At 29.6% G+C, this 14,242-nt stretch overlaps 1 protein-coding gene across 1 annotated transcript; it reads right to left on the bottom strand.

Moving 5' to 3' along the window:
- Window positions 1-2,570: 2,570 nt before the first annotated feature.
- LOC114398096 (probable inactive receptor kinase At1g48480) lies at window positions 2,571-6,087 on the bottom strand. The gene is made up of 2 exons (XM_028360244.1): window positions 4,421-6,087; window positions 2,571-3,555 (listed from the first exon to the last, which is right to left on the bottom strand). Exons 1-2 carry the CDS (start codon window positions 5,688-5,690, stop codon window positions 2,894-2,896), a joined length of 1,932 nt encoding a protein of 643 aa, XP_028216045.1. The 5' UTR covers window positions 5,691-6,087; the 3' UTR covers window positions 2,571-2,893.
- Window positions 6,088-14,242: the final 8,155 nt, after the last annotated feature.

Raw genomic sequence — 14,242 nt, 5'->3', positions numbered from 1 at the left:
AAAGATTATTTTTGAAAAAAAATTTAATGTTTATGTACTAAGGGTACAAAGACGTGTATAAAATTATTTTATAATATCATTTAGTCATAAATTATTGTTTTGAATTATTTTAAGATGATCATTTTAAAATTTAACAAACTTATTATTATTATTATTATTATTATTATTATTATTATTATTATTATTATAAATTGAATGATTATGTAAAAAAATTTACATTGTTGGTATATAACTTTTTTTTTTCTTTGAAAGAATGGAGCATTTGAATTAAAATTAAAAGAAAATATTTGTCTACATTTGTAGATAACCATTGGCTCATAATATGAAACAGGAAATGCTCATTTCTTTGTTTTCTTTTCTTTTTATAGTATTTTTTTTAAAAGATATAAGAAATTGACAAAATTATCAATATTTTTTTTACAGACAAAAAATTAGTCCCTTCACAATTTCCGTGCATCACCTAGGTTTTCTGTCTAGTGTATAATATAGTGTGTTTAACAAGTTAATTTAATAATTTATAAGTTGGTTTGACTAAATAAACTTGTGGAGAAAGTAAATTGAGATAACTTGTATAAGTCGACTTATACTGTTATACATAAATTAATTTTAGTTTATTGATAAGAATTATATTTTTCTTAATTTTTCTTATATAAGTATTTATTCGGCCGTAGTGGATTAAGGGTCCAGTTCATGGAGTAAGACATTTGCTTCCAAGACTGACAGTTAACTACTTCAGACCTTACGGTCCCTTTGAAATTGAGACTCAACGTGCCTAAAATAATTTCAAGCTTATCCAGCAAAAATTTAATTTTCAATTGAATATTTTGTAGATGGAACCTAGTCTTCTGACGGTGAATGTTATTAAATAGAAAAATAAGATTAAAAAAAAAATTCAAATGCTACATATAACCATGCATACTTGGATAAATACCATATGAATTTTTGACCCACTTTTTTCATCTTTATCTAACCTAATTTATTTTTCTTTTGCGTATTGAAATTCGAATTCCTGACATTATATTCCCAACCTCCTCCACTACAGCCTTAATTCTTATGTCATGCTCTACTAAAATAACATGTGTAGAAGCATGTGGTGAAGTATTTGATAGCACTAAACTCAGATAATCACTTTCCAAACTAACTGAAACAACTCAGTTTCAACAAATCAAAATTGCATCAGAAGCGAAGCCAGATTTCACTTTTATCTGTCTTTTTCTCTTTTTCTTCTCGGATGGCATAATTTTAGATTATAAGTTGGAAAGCATAATTCTTTAGAATCTTTACAACTAAGTTTCAACAAACTGAAGTTGAATCAAAAAGCAAAAGAAGCATAATAAAACATTTTCGTATGCAATTAAATGCACTTTTTTTTTTGGCAGTGGTAAAAATTTAAAAGCATAAATGCTCTTTGTCACTCAAAAACGTGTGCAACAAAGAATATGTCAACTTCCCAAGAACAAGAACAAATGCCTTAAAAGGAAAGCACTGAGCAGAAAATTCTATCTCTATCATGGTCTGAGGTCGGGTGTTGATGTATTATAATTGTTTTTTTCTTTTCTTTTCTTTTGGCCAAGATTTATCTTAGAATTTGAAGATACAAAGATGTTGCCCAAGAATAGAACACAGCCAAAACAGGATGGTGTATATAATAGTATATTTAGGAATTAAAACACATTTAACAACTTTCCAATTATTATACAAAATCTTTCAAAAATATTTTAAAAGAAAGCAAGTAATACTTCTTTAAAAATATATTTTAAAATATTTTTAACCTAATAATTTTTTTCATAAACATTTTCTTTTTGAAACAATTTTATTTGAGACACTATTAAACATTAAATGTGAATATCTCTTTCAATCAAATTTTAAATTTTAATTCATCGTGTTATATGAGATTAGGTCTTTCTATTGGACTCCACTATCAGTACCAATTAAATTTGTTAATGCAATAATATATATCATTTTTAATTGAGATTTGAAATTTAACTTGGTATATGGTGATTCATGCCTTTTCAAATGTCATTAAGTTATTTAATTATGAGATCCTACATTTAAATTTCATTGTCCTCGTTATATCCTTACATATTTACATGCTCTGCTTTTCTTGAATTTACTTGTATTTTGTATTTCAAACAAAAAATTAGTTGAATAAAAAATAATTTCACGATGAACTTTTGTTTTGTCAACATAGACTGCCTAATAATAACCTAGAGAGATATACTCTTTAGTTTTATCTTAACGAGTTTGAACCTTAGCTGTCACTTCAAAAAAGCTGATTCGTATTTTTAATTATACCTCTTAATGTGATGGGTGAGTAGTTAAGATTGTTTGAAGAAAAACAACTTTGGATCATCACAGAAACTGATTCTTTTCTTCTTAGCATTAGCGTCAATGAAACCTCCAAATTGGAAGAAATGTGTTTTGACATTATTATGCAGAGCTACCTCGATCCCTCACCACCTTAGGCACACAGTTATTGAAAAACTATAGGCCAGAATATATGACTTTACCTCACTGCTAGACACAACGCAATCCGACTAAAAATAGGAGGGAGAAACAATGTAGATATATTCAAACAAATTATTCACAAATTCACGCATAATAATCCTCTAAAACTGAAGTAGTAAATATAGTGGGGAATAGAAACCCCCAACAAAGATTCAGAATAACAAAATCTAAGGAGAAAAAAAGGTAGTAAGAGTGTAAGACAAAGGACATACACAGCTGGTTTTCTATAATTCCTCAAATGAATAAACAAACAAACAAACAACACTTGTGTAATATGCATACCAAAAACAGGCCAACGATGAAATAATGAGGTATTTCTTCAATTCTATATTCAAGCTTGGGTGTGGCTAATGATGATATAAGGGGTCTTTCTTCAATTCTGTATTCAAGCTTGTGACACACCCGAGTCAACAGAATAGTACTGTTGGGAAAATCCATTATCAGCATCTTTAAAATCATGGTTCTTCCCTTCCTCTTTCTCTAAACTAGGATGACAAATTTCCTCAATCTTGCTTGCCACCACATCCATTGAAGGTCTCTTGTCAGGATATTGAGCGGTACATTCAAGGGCAAGCTGCAAAAGCTTGACCATTTCCTCCTCAACATTTTGGTACCTTAGAAGCTCCATGTCAAATACCTCAGTGTTCCACTCATCTTGAACCACAGATTGGACCCATCTTGGGAGGTCCACCCCTTCCTCAGTTAGTGAAGAATGAGTAGGAGCCTTCCCTGTAAGCAGCTCCAAAAGCATGATACCAAAGCTATAGACATCGGCCTTTTGGGATATCTTGCGTGCATCAGTGACCTCTGGCGCACGGTAACCAGACACACGGTTTGGTGTAGAGGTTGGGAGAGCAAGGTAAGCAAGGCCAAAGTCAGAGACACGAGCTTCAAAAGTTTTGGTGAGAAGGATATTCGATGACTTGATGTTTCCATGGGAGGATGTTGGGCCATGCGAATGAATGTATGCAATCCCACGAGCAGCACCAAGGGCAATGGCAGACCTTGTTTCCCAATTCAGTGGAGTCCTCCCTACTCCACCATTTGCTATAACAACAAAAACAGAAACATATATAAGACTAAAATGTCAGATCATGGTGCTTGACTTCATAGCATCCAAATTAAAAAAAAATTGCATCCCAATTCAAATTCATTGCAGTTTCATTCAACTACAAATTACCAAATGCAGCCTACATTTTTCATTTCATCAGAAGTAGAGCCTTTGAGCCTCAGACTACATTTCACAAGTGAAGAAGAATTTAACAACCAATCACTAAATCCTGGAGCCTTACATAGTCAACATTACTACAAAATAACTTTTTAAGTGTTAGAAAGTACAATCCTGAAAGAAAACATTTACTGACGACAAATTTTCCATTAGAACATTGAGGATCAGCTGAAGACCTAATTAAGAGGCAAAAAACTTCAGCTTTCTCAGATTATTTTTTAGACACCAGACTTCACTCTTGATACAAGATTCTCTCTCCCTTGGACATAATCTAGTGCAAGTATGCATTGGCGTCCATTATATATCCAAACTAGAATATCAAACATCAATTTTGTCACTAAACCAAACCCTTTTAACTCAGAAAAAGTAAACCAAAATCCGACAAGCAGAAAATGTGATAAAATGAAGGCACACTCTAGACAAGACAGTTAGCAGAACTGAAAACTAGGCCATGACAGTACATTACAAAACTGAACAAGAAACAACAACAAAAGCATAGAGAAACATAAAAACAACAAGTAGTCACCCAAAGAGATAACATGGAGTAGACACAAGAACAACCACAATCATTCATTCACCTGAATTAGAAACGAAAGCAATTAGCACAAAGACAGAGAAAAAAGAGAAGACACTATTGTCCAAAAACAACAACAACCAAGCATGAAAGATGGGGGTACCAATTACCATGTAAGAGAGCAGATAAGCTTCCCATAGGCATGTAGTCATACACAACCAGCTTCTCATCCCTGCTAAAGTAATAGCCCCTTAGTGAGACCAAGTTGTGATGAACCATCTTCCCCACTTGCTCAATCTTCTCCCTGAATTCCTTCTCTGTTGCAGTAACATCCTTCAACCTCTTCACTGCCACACTCGCCCCCATCTCCATCGTCGCCTTATAAGTCGTCCCAAACGTGCCTTTCCCTAAAACTTCAGCTGAAGCCCTCAACAGCTCATCCAAACTAAACACTCTACTCACATTCCCAAAAAACACCAAACTCTTATTATCTCCGGCACCACCACCACTACTACTCCGAATCTCACTCTTCTCCACCGAACCCGCCACTGCCGAACCTGAATTCCCGCCACTCTCACGAGACACCACTTCACCTTCCACAACACGCTTCTCAGGTGGCAAAGTTTCATTCTCATTTTTCCTATTATTTTTTCTACACAAAAAGAACAAAAGCAACAGAATCAACAACACACCAACCACGGAACCAATCACAATGCCCGCAATGGCGCCACCGGATAGTTTACCCTTCTTCTCCTCAGTTCCGGGGCAAAGCTGCAAAGGCTTCCCGCAGAGCAGCGAGTTTCCGAGAAAAGCGGTTCGGTCCAGACGCGAAAACCGGTTCGGAATGGATCCGGTTAGCGAATTAAACGACACATTAAACTGATCGAGCGGCGGAGCATCGAGGTCAGGGATCGAACCAGTGAAATTGTTGCGTTCGAGATAAAGAGTGGCCAAACGAGTGAGGCTATTGAACTTTGGCGAAATCTCGCCGCTGAAATTGTTGTTACCTAAATTCAACCTCACGAGATTCTGCAACGCGAACACCGAATCGGAGACTTGGCCGGAGAAGAAGTTTCCCTGTAGATAGAGGTTACGGAGAGCTTTCAGGTTAGCGAAATCATCGGGGATTTGTCCGGTTAGCGCGTTGAACCGGAGAGAGAGCGTCTGCAGTTCGGTGAGGTTGCCCAAACCGGAGGGAAGCGAACCGGAGAGACCCATCGCGGGAAGACGCAGCATGATTACTCTCCCGCTGGCGCAGACCACGCCGGTCCACGAACAAGGGCTTGTTTGGGTGGCGTTCCATAACAAAGTGCGTCCCCCCACCGCGCTTCGGAGTAACAATAACCCGGCTCTGTCCGAAGCTAGATCCGAACCTGCAATGGTTAAGATAGTAAACATAAACACTAACAGAATCGCTTCTTTGACTCGCGCGGACTTCATTTTAGTGGTTCAAGTCGTCCGAGGTAATCTAGTTTAATTCTAGTCCAAGTATTTAAGACAGCTGCATATATCGGACTCGAACCCAAAAGCTCTGAACGTGCTTGGTGGTGGTATTGATGTCGTGGTTGGTTAGGGAATTGGCGCCATGGGGGAACAAACATGAAACAACATGGGACTGAGGTGTTGCTGTGCTGAGGAAATAAAAAGTAAATACTAAAAACTAAAACAAGAGAGAGTGGTGTGAGTGGCGTGAGGGGAGGGTGGTGGGTGGTGGGTGGTGGGTGTCACGTATTATAGCAAAGCCTCTGTTGCGAGAAAGAGAAATGAGAGAGAATCGAAGGTGTTTTTTTTCAGAGGGGAAGTGGTAGCGTACGTTCACGTGCAAGGAGAGACCGGTGTGTCGCGCGGGTGACCGGTGTTTTATTTTCAGATTTAAAGAAAACGTGAGGAAGTGATTCATTGCTCTGGAATATGGAAAATTTAGATGATCAAAAATATGACAAATTGATTTAATAGATAATTAAATTAGATATTAATTTATTGTAAAACTAATCATTGAATATTATAATTTAATAATAAAATAATTTCATAAATTTAACCACAAAATCATTTTTTAATTTTTCTTAAGGGGAAGGTTCGGAGTCGGGCCCGCATGTTGGAGTGGTCCAGATGAAACTTAATATGCCTCTGATTCGTAGCGTGGCCTCCGAGCTGGATCTCCTGTACAGGAAAAAACTAATTTTATGCATGTGGAGTGTCATATTTGTTTTTTTTTTCTTTTTTTTTTGATTAATTCTTTCTTTTTTATATAAAAAAAAAATTAAGGCTAGCTATTTAGAAAATGGAAAGTGGACTTTTTTTTTTTTTGCTGTTTGACTAACTGGTAGTGTAGTTTGATGAAAGTTTATTTTTTCAACGGAATTTGAGACTAGTATGTAGTAAAATGACTTGTTTGAATATTAAAATTAGACAATTTTTCAAAATGGTGGATATCTTGTAAGATTTTTTTAAAGTGAAATAAAGATAATTTAAATATCTTTTAAAACGGAAACAAATTAAGTTCTTTATTTTCTGTCTTAGTATGAATATCTACTCTCATCTCTCTTTCCTCTATTCTCCCTTTCTCATCTTTCATATATCTCTTTTTTTCTTCTTTTTTTTCTCAATTACATCTCTCCCCTCCCTCACTCTTTTCTACACATTGCTTTGGCTCTTTTTTCTACACCACTTTTCTTTTCTTACACCTCTCTTAAATCTTAATTCATATTTATAAATAAATATATTTTTTAGCAATAAAATATATATTTACATATTTATTAGTAATAAAAAATTATCACTGTTTACTCTTTTCAGTCTTTTTTTTATCAAACAGCATTTTCACAGTCGTAAAATTATGTTAAAATAAAAATCCTAAGTACTTAGTATATGATTTTGTACCTTTAAAAAAAAGTATATATTTTGCATTTATTCGCTATCTAAAAAATGCATAATTAATCATTCCATTTAATACATTTTTCTATTTTACTAATTACTTTCTTTTCATTTTTTAAGTTTTGACTAACATTTATGGTAAATCACTAACAATTACTAAAATAAACATTTATTGCAGTCAAAAATAGATTTTATATTAAAGCATTTTTAAAAGTAAACATTCATAAAGAAAACTTTACAAATTATGAAATTAAAGTAGTTTTTAAAATAAAAAATTCAAACAAAAAAATAAACATTTTCTCTAAACAAAATATTGTAAAAAAATTAATTAATATAATTAAATTTTTATGTATCTTAAATTTCTTAAAATTTTGAATCTTCATCCCATACACAACCATAAAAAAAAAAAAATGTATTTAAGGGGCAAAAATCCCAGTAGGCAGCTACTAAGCCTTTCCGTTGCCTCTTGTAATGGGCCATTTTCCTTTTGAGCAATTGGTCTTTTTTTTTTCCTTAATGAAATACTACTATTTTTTTACTACAGATTTCTACCAACGGAAATCTCATTTCACCTTTGCTTTCGCCTTTCGTTTCATTGAAAAGGTTAAAGGTATAGGAAAAAAAAAGGTTAAAAGCGTTTACGTCGAAGATGATAAAACTCTTAGAATAGCAACTTTACATTAATTATTAACTAGTATTTTTAAATTTTATTAAAAAACATTTTTGATAAAACAAAAAATAGATCAAGTCTTATTGTTGCATAATTTTTTAATTTTTAATGTTTTTAATGAAAAATTTTCTCAGGCAACCAGAAATTTATTCAAATATTTTGCATTTATATTATTGAAAGAACATATAATATAAAATTATTCTAATGATATAAGAGACTTATTTCTTTCTCACCCTCGTTAAATTAGGATATATATGTTTTGTAGTCATTAATTTGGAATAGCATGTCCCGCTTTAGAACTATTTAAATATTCTTAAGTATATTTAAAATAAAACATTTTAATTTGTTTTTAATATAAATATATGTTATAAAATTATTTTTGATATAAATATATGTCTCAAGAATATTTATTTATTTTTACATAACATTTTTATTTTATTTTAACAAGTATCTACAAATATTTGTTAGTGTCCGTGAATATATATATAAAATCGCGAGTACTCACTTTACATATACTTGTTAAGTATGGATGAGTATGAAAGAACTATTACCTGTATCTATCTCATCCCATTATCATCTTTATCAAAGACTCAAATAAAAAAAAGTTGGAGAAAAATAATTGTCATCATTTTATACTTATGATACATGAAAGTGAAAATATTTTTTGTACACCAAAAGATTTTTATCTAATTAATATGATAAATGTTATTAATATGTGTCTCTACATGGGCAACAGAAAAACCCTTAAAAGTAATACTAATAAATTTGTAAAAAAGTAATAACTAATAAACTCCTTAATTCTTATCAATGAAATACAAAGCATAGAGATTGCGATAAATTAATTAAGGTGAAAATTTAAGCAGAGATTCTTCATTCTTACTATTGTATTTTAATTTAATAAGGTAAGAAGAAACTATAGTTACAATTTTAAAAGTATTATTATTTCTTTAAAAATGAGGATTCACCTTTAAATATTAAATAAAACAAATACTGATAATGAAGTAATCGTGGTGGTTGAGGCACATCGTAAGAGTTGAAACTATTCTTTATTGCACTACGAAAGAGCTAATAAAAGCTACCCTGTTATTCATGATTTTGTCTTTTCAGCTAAGTGCAATAATAGTCTTCGTTGACAACTAATATGCTATAAGATTCTTTTGTTAGAGCACGAAAATAAGTATAGTACTTAAGATAGAATAGAAGTTTAACTCAAAAATATGTTTATGAAACAATCCCAACTTTAACTGAATTAAGATAATATTTCTAAAATACAATTCTAGTTTGATACACCAATTTCATGTTTAACCTAAACCCTTTTATGTACCTAAATTAGATGAGGGGATCAAGTTATTCAAAAGTAATTTTAAGAGAGTTATTTTTTATTTTTATCATTATTTTTAAAATCTTATTATTATAATGAGTAATTAATTTTAATTATTAAATTTTAAAAAATAAATAATGATGATGATAAGGAGTAATTTTCTTAGAGTTACTCTAGGAATAATTTGATTCTTTTTATATTAGATATTTAGAGAAATCGAGAAGTTAAGATCATGCTTGTATAAGAAAAAAATATAGGGAAGAATTGTTATATATACATACGAGGAAAAAAATCTTCTGAAGTTTTTATATATATAATAACATCCAAAAAAAGCTTTTAAATTCAATATTTCATTGTCTTTAAGGATGCTCCAAATGCATATCAAGTAAGAGGTAAGTTATTTCTTTGAAAAGAATTAATAATAATGAGATAATATTTGACTATTCCCAAAAGCAACAAAAAAAGATGGCCAGAAATGGTCATGAAGGATATAAATAGACAGAGACTAAACTTTTTTTTCCTCTCAATCAAATCCCCCTATTCATGCAACTGTTGTCCAAGTCAGAAGACTTATAAATAGTTTAATAGGCTTATGTAACTCACAAAAAAAAAAATTATTATTAAATAGCAGATACTTCGTATTCTTATATATAAGAATCTATTACTCAATTTATTAAGATTTAAAAAAATAATTAATTTAATTGATAATAATAAATTTTTCTTTTTTAAATTATTCTTGTAATTAATGTTTTTTTTTAATTTTTTGTCAATATGTTATCTTTATCTTTATTTTTTAAATTAGAGATATTTTTAATATAAAAATTATTAATACAAAATTTTTATAAATTAAGTCTTATAAAAAATATCATTTTAAATTTGAGTCTTATAAATAATAAAAAAAATAATTCAGTTTTAGTTTAGTATTTAATATTTACATACAACAGTGATAATCCATACATTATCAAAAATTAAAAATAACAACAATTTCAATTGGTCAAATACTTATAATATCATGATGACAACACTTTTTTCCGGAGTAGGGTCGTATCAAGCCGGTGTGGTGTTAGGCGTTAGCAGTTAGCCACTAGCCGAAACTGGTTGCTATTGAGTGGGAAAATAGTTCGTCTTCCTAATTAGTGTTAGGAAAATTTAAAAAATTAACAGACAAAAAGTTTTATTAAAAATATACTAATGACAGTTATAATATTAAAAAAATTTAATTTTAATTTTAATAAGTGATTAATTTTGCAAAAAAGTTTTATATGTTAAGTATGTACCGAACCGAACTCATTAGTTATTACTATTATTAATATAAGTTATTTTTTGAGTCAGTACATAATATTTATATTTATTAATTTTATCAACGATCATCTTAAATGGATTTTCTTTCCTTAAAATTTAAATTTAAGACTTTACTTAAAATAGATATGAGTAAGTTTTACTTATTGTTTAATTTACTTCAAATAAAATTAAAAATCTCATTACATTTAATTAGCATAATTAATATCCACAACCAATCCTTTTATAATACATAAAAAAAAATTCACTGTTATGTGAACTTGTTTAACTTCATTTTTATTTGAAATAGATTAGACAACTCCTTTCAATATAATATGACTTCCTACTTTTTCGGTGCGACGGACCAATTAGGCATAATGCCTGTTACAAGTGATTGGGTGGTGAATTTGGAATTTGGAGAATAACACGTGTTGATAAAACATTGGTTAAGGCAAATAACAAAAAGGTAACATGTTGGCTCCATGTTCCTGTCGTTTTAACAACAGCCAACTGGGGCCATTTCATAGCATATCAGTGTTAGTACATAAGCCTTTCCCTAACTTAAACGTTATAACTTATAATACCTCTCCTCCTGCCAACACGTAAAAGTTTTTTTTTTTTTTTTTTATGGATAAATTATCAAATTTATCTCCGGAGGCAGCACTATATGTATTTGAGGATGAGTAAATGTATTTTCTTATTTTAATAAAATTACATGTATTTATTTTTAAATTTTGTATTACTATTTTGCATCTCCTAATTTTATGGTCGAATCTCCTTAATTATTTTTTAGAAACGAGGATAAAAAATGTATGTCTTTATTTTAATAAAATTAGAAATATTAATCTTAAAAATTTATATTTACACCTCCTATTTTTATGTGTTTGAACTTATTATTTCTTTTTTCTCACTCTTTTATATTATTAGATTTTTTTTTATAAATAAATTGTCTCATTAGTCCCGAGTTTAAAATCTTTCATTGTTTATCTTTGAAAATATGATGTAGTAACAAATTAGTTTATAAAAAAAAATATAAATTTAATTTCTGAATATAAAAAAATATAATAAATTAATCCTACAAATAATTTAATAACAAATTAATCTTTAAATTTTACAACTTATCATCGAATTAATTCTTATCATTATAACTTAATGATAAAATAATTTTATAAATTTAACGATAAAACTAATTTAACATATTTTTTATATATTAAAAAATTAAATTTATATTTTTCATCTTTCAAGAATCAATTGATTACTATACATTTTTGGAGAAAAAATTAGATATTCACCCTTTTCTATTTTATCAATTATCATGTTGTACATAATATTTTTATATTAAACAATTATTATGAAAGTCAATAATTGTATCATAAAAAATAATATAATCAATTAATAATAATAAAAATTTTATATTATAAGACTTTATTTTAATTAAGTCTACAATGTTACTACCTCCTTACACAAATATATCTTGACTTTGCCTCGGTGGAGCCCACGAGGGACCTTTTAGTTGGATAGGAAAGGACATGCGCATTGAATTGCAAGGTTAATCTGCAATTCTGCACCCTGTTGGACGTTTATTTTATTGTTGGAGGAAAAGAATTGAATATGAAAGAGAAAGAAAATTAATTTCTTCTTTGGTTACAGAAATAAACTAATTTTGCTCATGTCTATTAATTAATACTTTTTGACATATGTGGATGCTGATTAGTGCTTTCTGTTTGTTCTTCATTTTGGACATTACATAAACATAACCCTTTATTTCTGTTTCCGTGTAAGCATTGCCTTGTCCTCTTATAAGCATGTACATGTTATAATCACAAGGTATAATGAAGAAAAATATAATGTATATGAACCACCCCATTCTTAATCACAATCTTTTGATTTTTGGCCTTTACATATACCGATTCTTATGGACCAAGAAATCTTAATTAGTTGTTTGATTTGATGAAGTTACTTCAAACAATATATAGTATATACTACTATTTCATTACACGCTTTATTTATTAACTCCGGGGAATAACTCTTTCCACATCGTTCCTTTTTATTCAGCCTGATACCCACTGCATGCATTGATTAGTTTTCTTAACCAGGTAATGACACCTTTAATATTGGCTAGAAATTACTCACCAGGACTCTACCATTAGGATTTCTTACATTCACAGATTCAGCTAATAAAAATTGTTGGCTGAATCAAATTAAACGGTTCATATATTTCATCTCAGCAATTTTAACTTAATTACTAATATATATTTGAAGTATATGAACTCTTTGATTTTCATCCAACAAATTTGATTTATGAATGCGTAAATATAGAAAATCTATTTTAACTGGATATATGGATTGTGGAGTTGGGTTACTATAGGAAAATCATTGTGATCGAGGAGACCAAACCATTTTCTGCAGTAGTTAACATAAAATAGAGATAAGAGTTAGTTTGCATAAACAACTTAATTAAGTATTTATTGAATAAGTATATTTATCATATACTTATCTATAAATTGTTTTCTCGTGTTGAAAAGAAAAAGTAGATTAAAACCATTTAATGTCATATAAGTTGTAGGCTTTGCATGTCAAATGATTATCCAATTTGGAATCAAAGGCAATAACCTTCAATTAGTATTTAATGGACATGACAACATGTATATATGTAGAATCACAACAATGATATAATCTCTTTATCCATACATAAATTTAAATCACGTTATCATTTAATTGATGATATTGATTCAACAAAATTTTTAATATTGAAATATAAAACAATAAAAATTTATTAAAGGCCTATAACAAAATTTAGTTATTTATAAGAAATCTTAAACAAATTTAAGTCATAAAACAACCAAAAGATATAAATACTATTTTCTCTTTGTCCATTTTTTTATTTGGATTAAGTAAATATTTAGGGTGAATTTTAACCAATTTGAAATCCTATTATTTGAATATTTTATTAGAATTTTTTGCATAAAAATTGCCCAAAAAATTATACAAGGAAGAAAAAATAGAGAAATATAAAATATGAAAAAATAAAAAACAATAATAGTGCTGAAAAAAGTGTTGAATGAAGAAAAATGTTAATAATACATATTAATATTTTATAATGCACTTTTATTATAACATTTTAAAAAAGTATTTATCAAACATGGATGATTCGAGTCACATAGGATTTTGGTGACATGGGTCAACTCTTCTCTACTTGACGTCACTCTACAAAATGTCACTAGTTTAGGTGACTTAGTGATTTGGTGGTATCACCCTATATGGCTTCACCTAGTCAAACATGTTTCTTTTTAAGATAGCACAACCTTTCTGAATTGGTGACACCACCCTACATAGTTTCACATAGGTGATGCTTGGCTTCATGTAGTTCTTATTTAATAATATTTCTATTAAATATTATTATAAAATTATTTTACCTATTAAATTTTTTAATTAAAACCATTTTCCCTACAAAACTAAAAAATGCCCAAAATAGTTTTCTATTAAACTTTATTCATCAACTATACTATTTTCTATTAAATTATTAAATAAAACATTTTTTATACAACATTAAATTTATATACTACTATATTTTTTTCTACAAATCACAACATTAAAATTGTATATAAATATATTTTTTCTACATAGTCCAAAAATGCCCAAAATATATTTCTATTAAACTTGTGTGAAGCCATGCAGGGTAACACCTCCAAGTTAGAAAGACTATACTATTTTGAAAAAATATGTCTGACTGGATGAAGCCACCTGAACAGGTAACACTTTGCAAAGTGACACCACCCATGTGTAACTAGGGTTATCGAAATCCTATGTAGCTTGAATCACCCACTCTATAAATACTACCTCATGTCCTAT

Source organism: Glycine soja, chromosome 2 (assembly GCF_004193775.1).
Source record: "Glycine soja cultivar W05 chromosome 2, ASM419377v2, whole genome shotgun sequence".
Classification (NCBI taxonomy): domain Eukaryota; kingdom Viridiplantae; phylum Streptophyta; class Magnoliopsida; order Fabales; family Fabaceae; genus Glycine; species Glycine soja.
Note: the sequence above shows the minus strand (reverse complement) of the source record. Positions and strands in the feature narration are given on the sequence as shown.

Bases quoted from the DNA above. Each gene is read 5' to 3' on its own strand.
- LOC114398096 (XM_028360244.1), bottom strand. From the start codon at position 5,690: ATGAAGTCCGCGCGAGTCAAAGAAGCGATTCTGTTAGTGTTTATGTTT. The intron at 3,556-4,420 runs GTAATTGGTACC...TTGTTGTTATAG, and splicing joins CTTATCTGCTCTCTTACATG to CAAATGGTGGAGTAGGGAGG.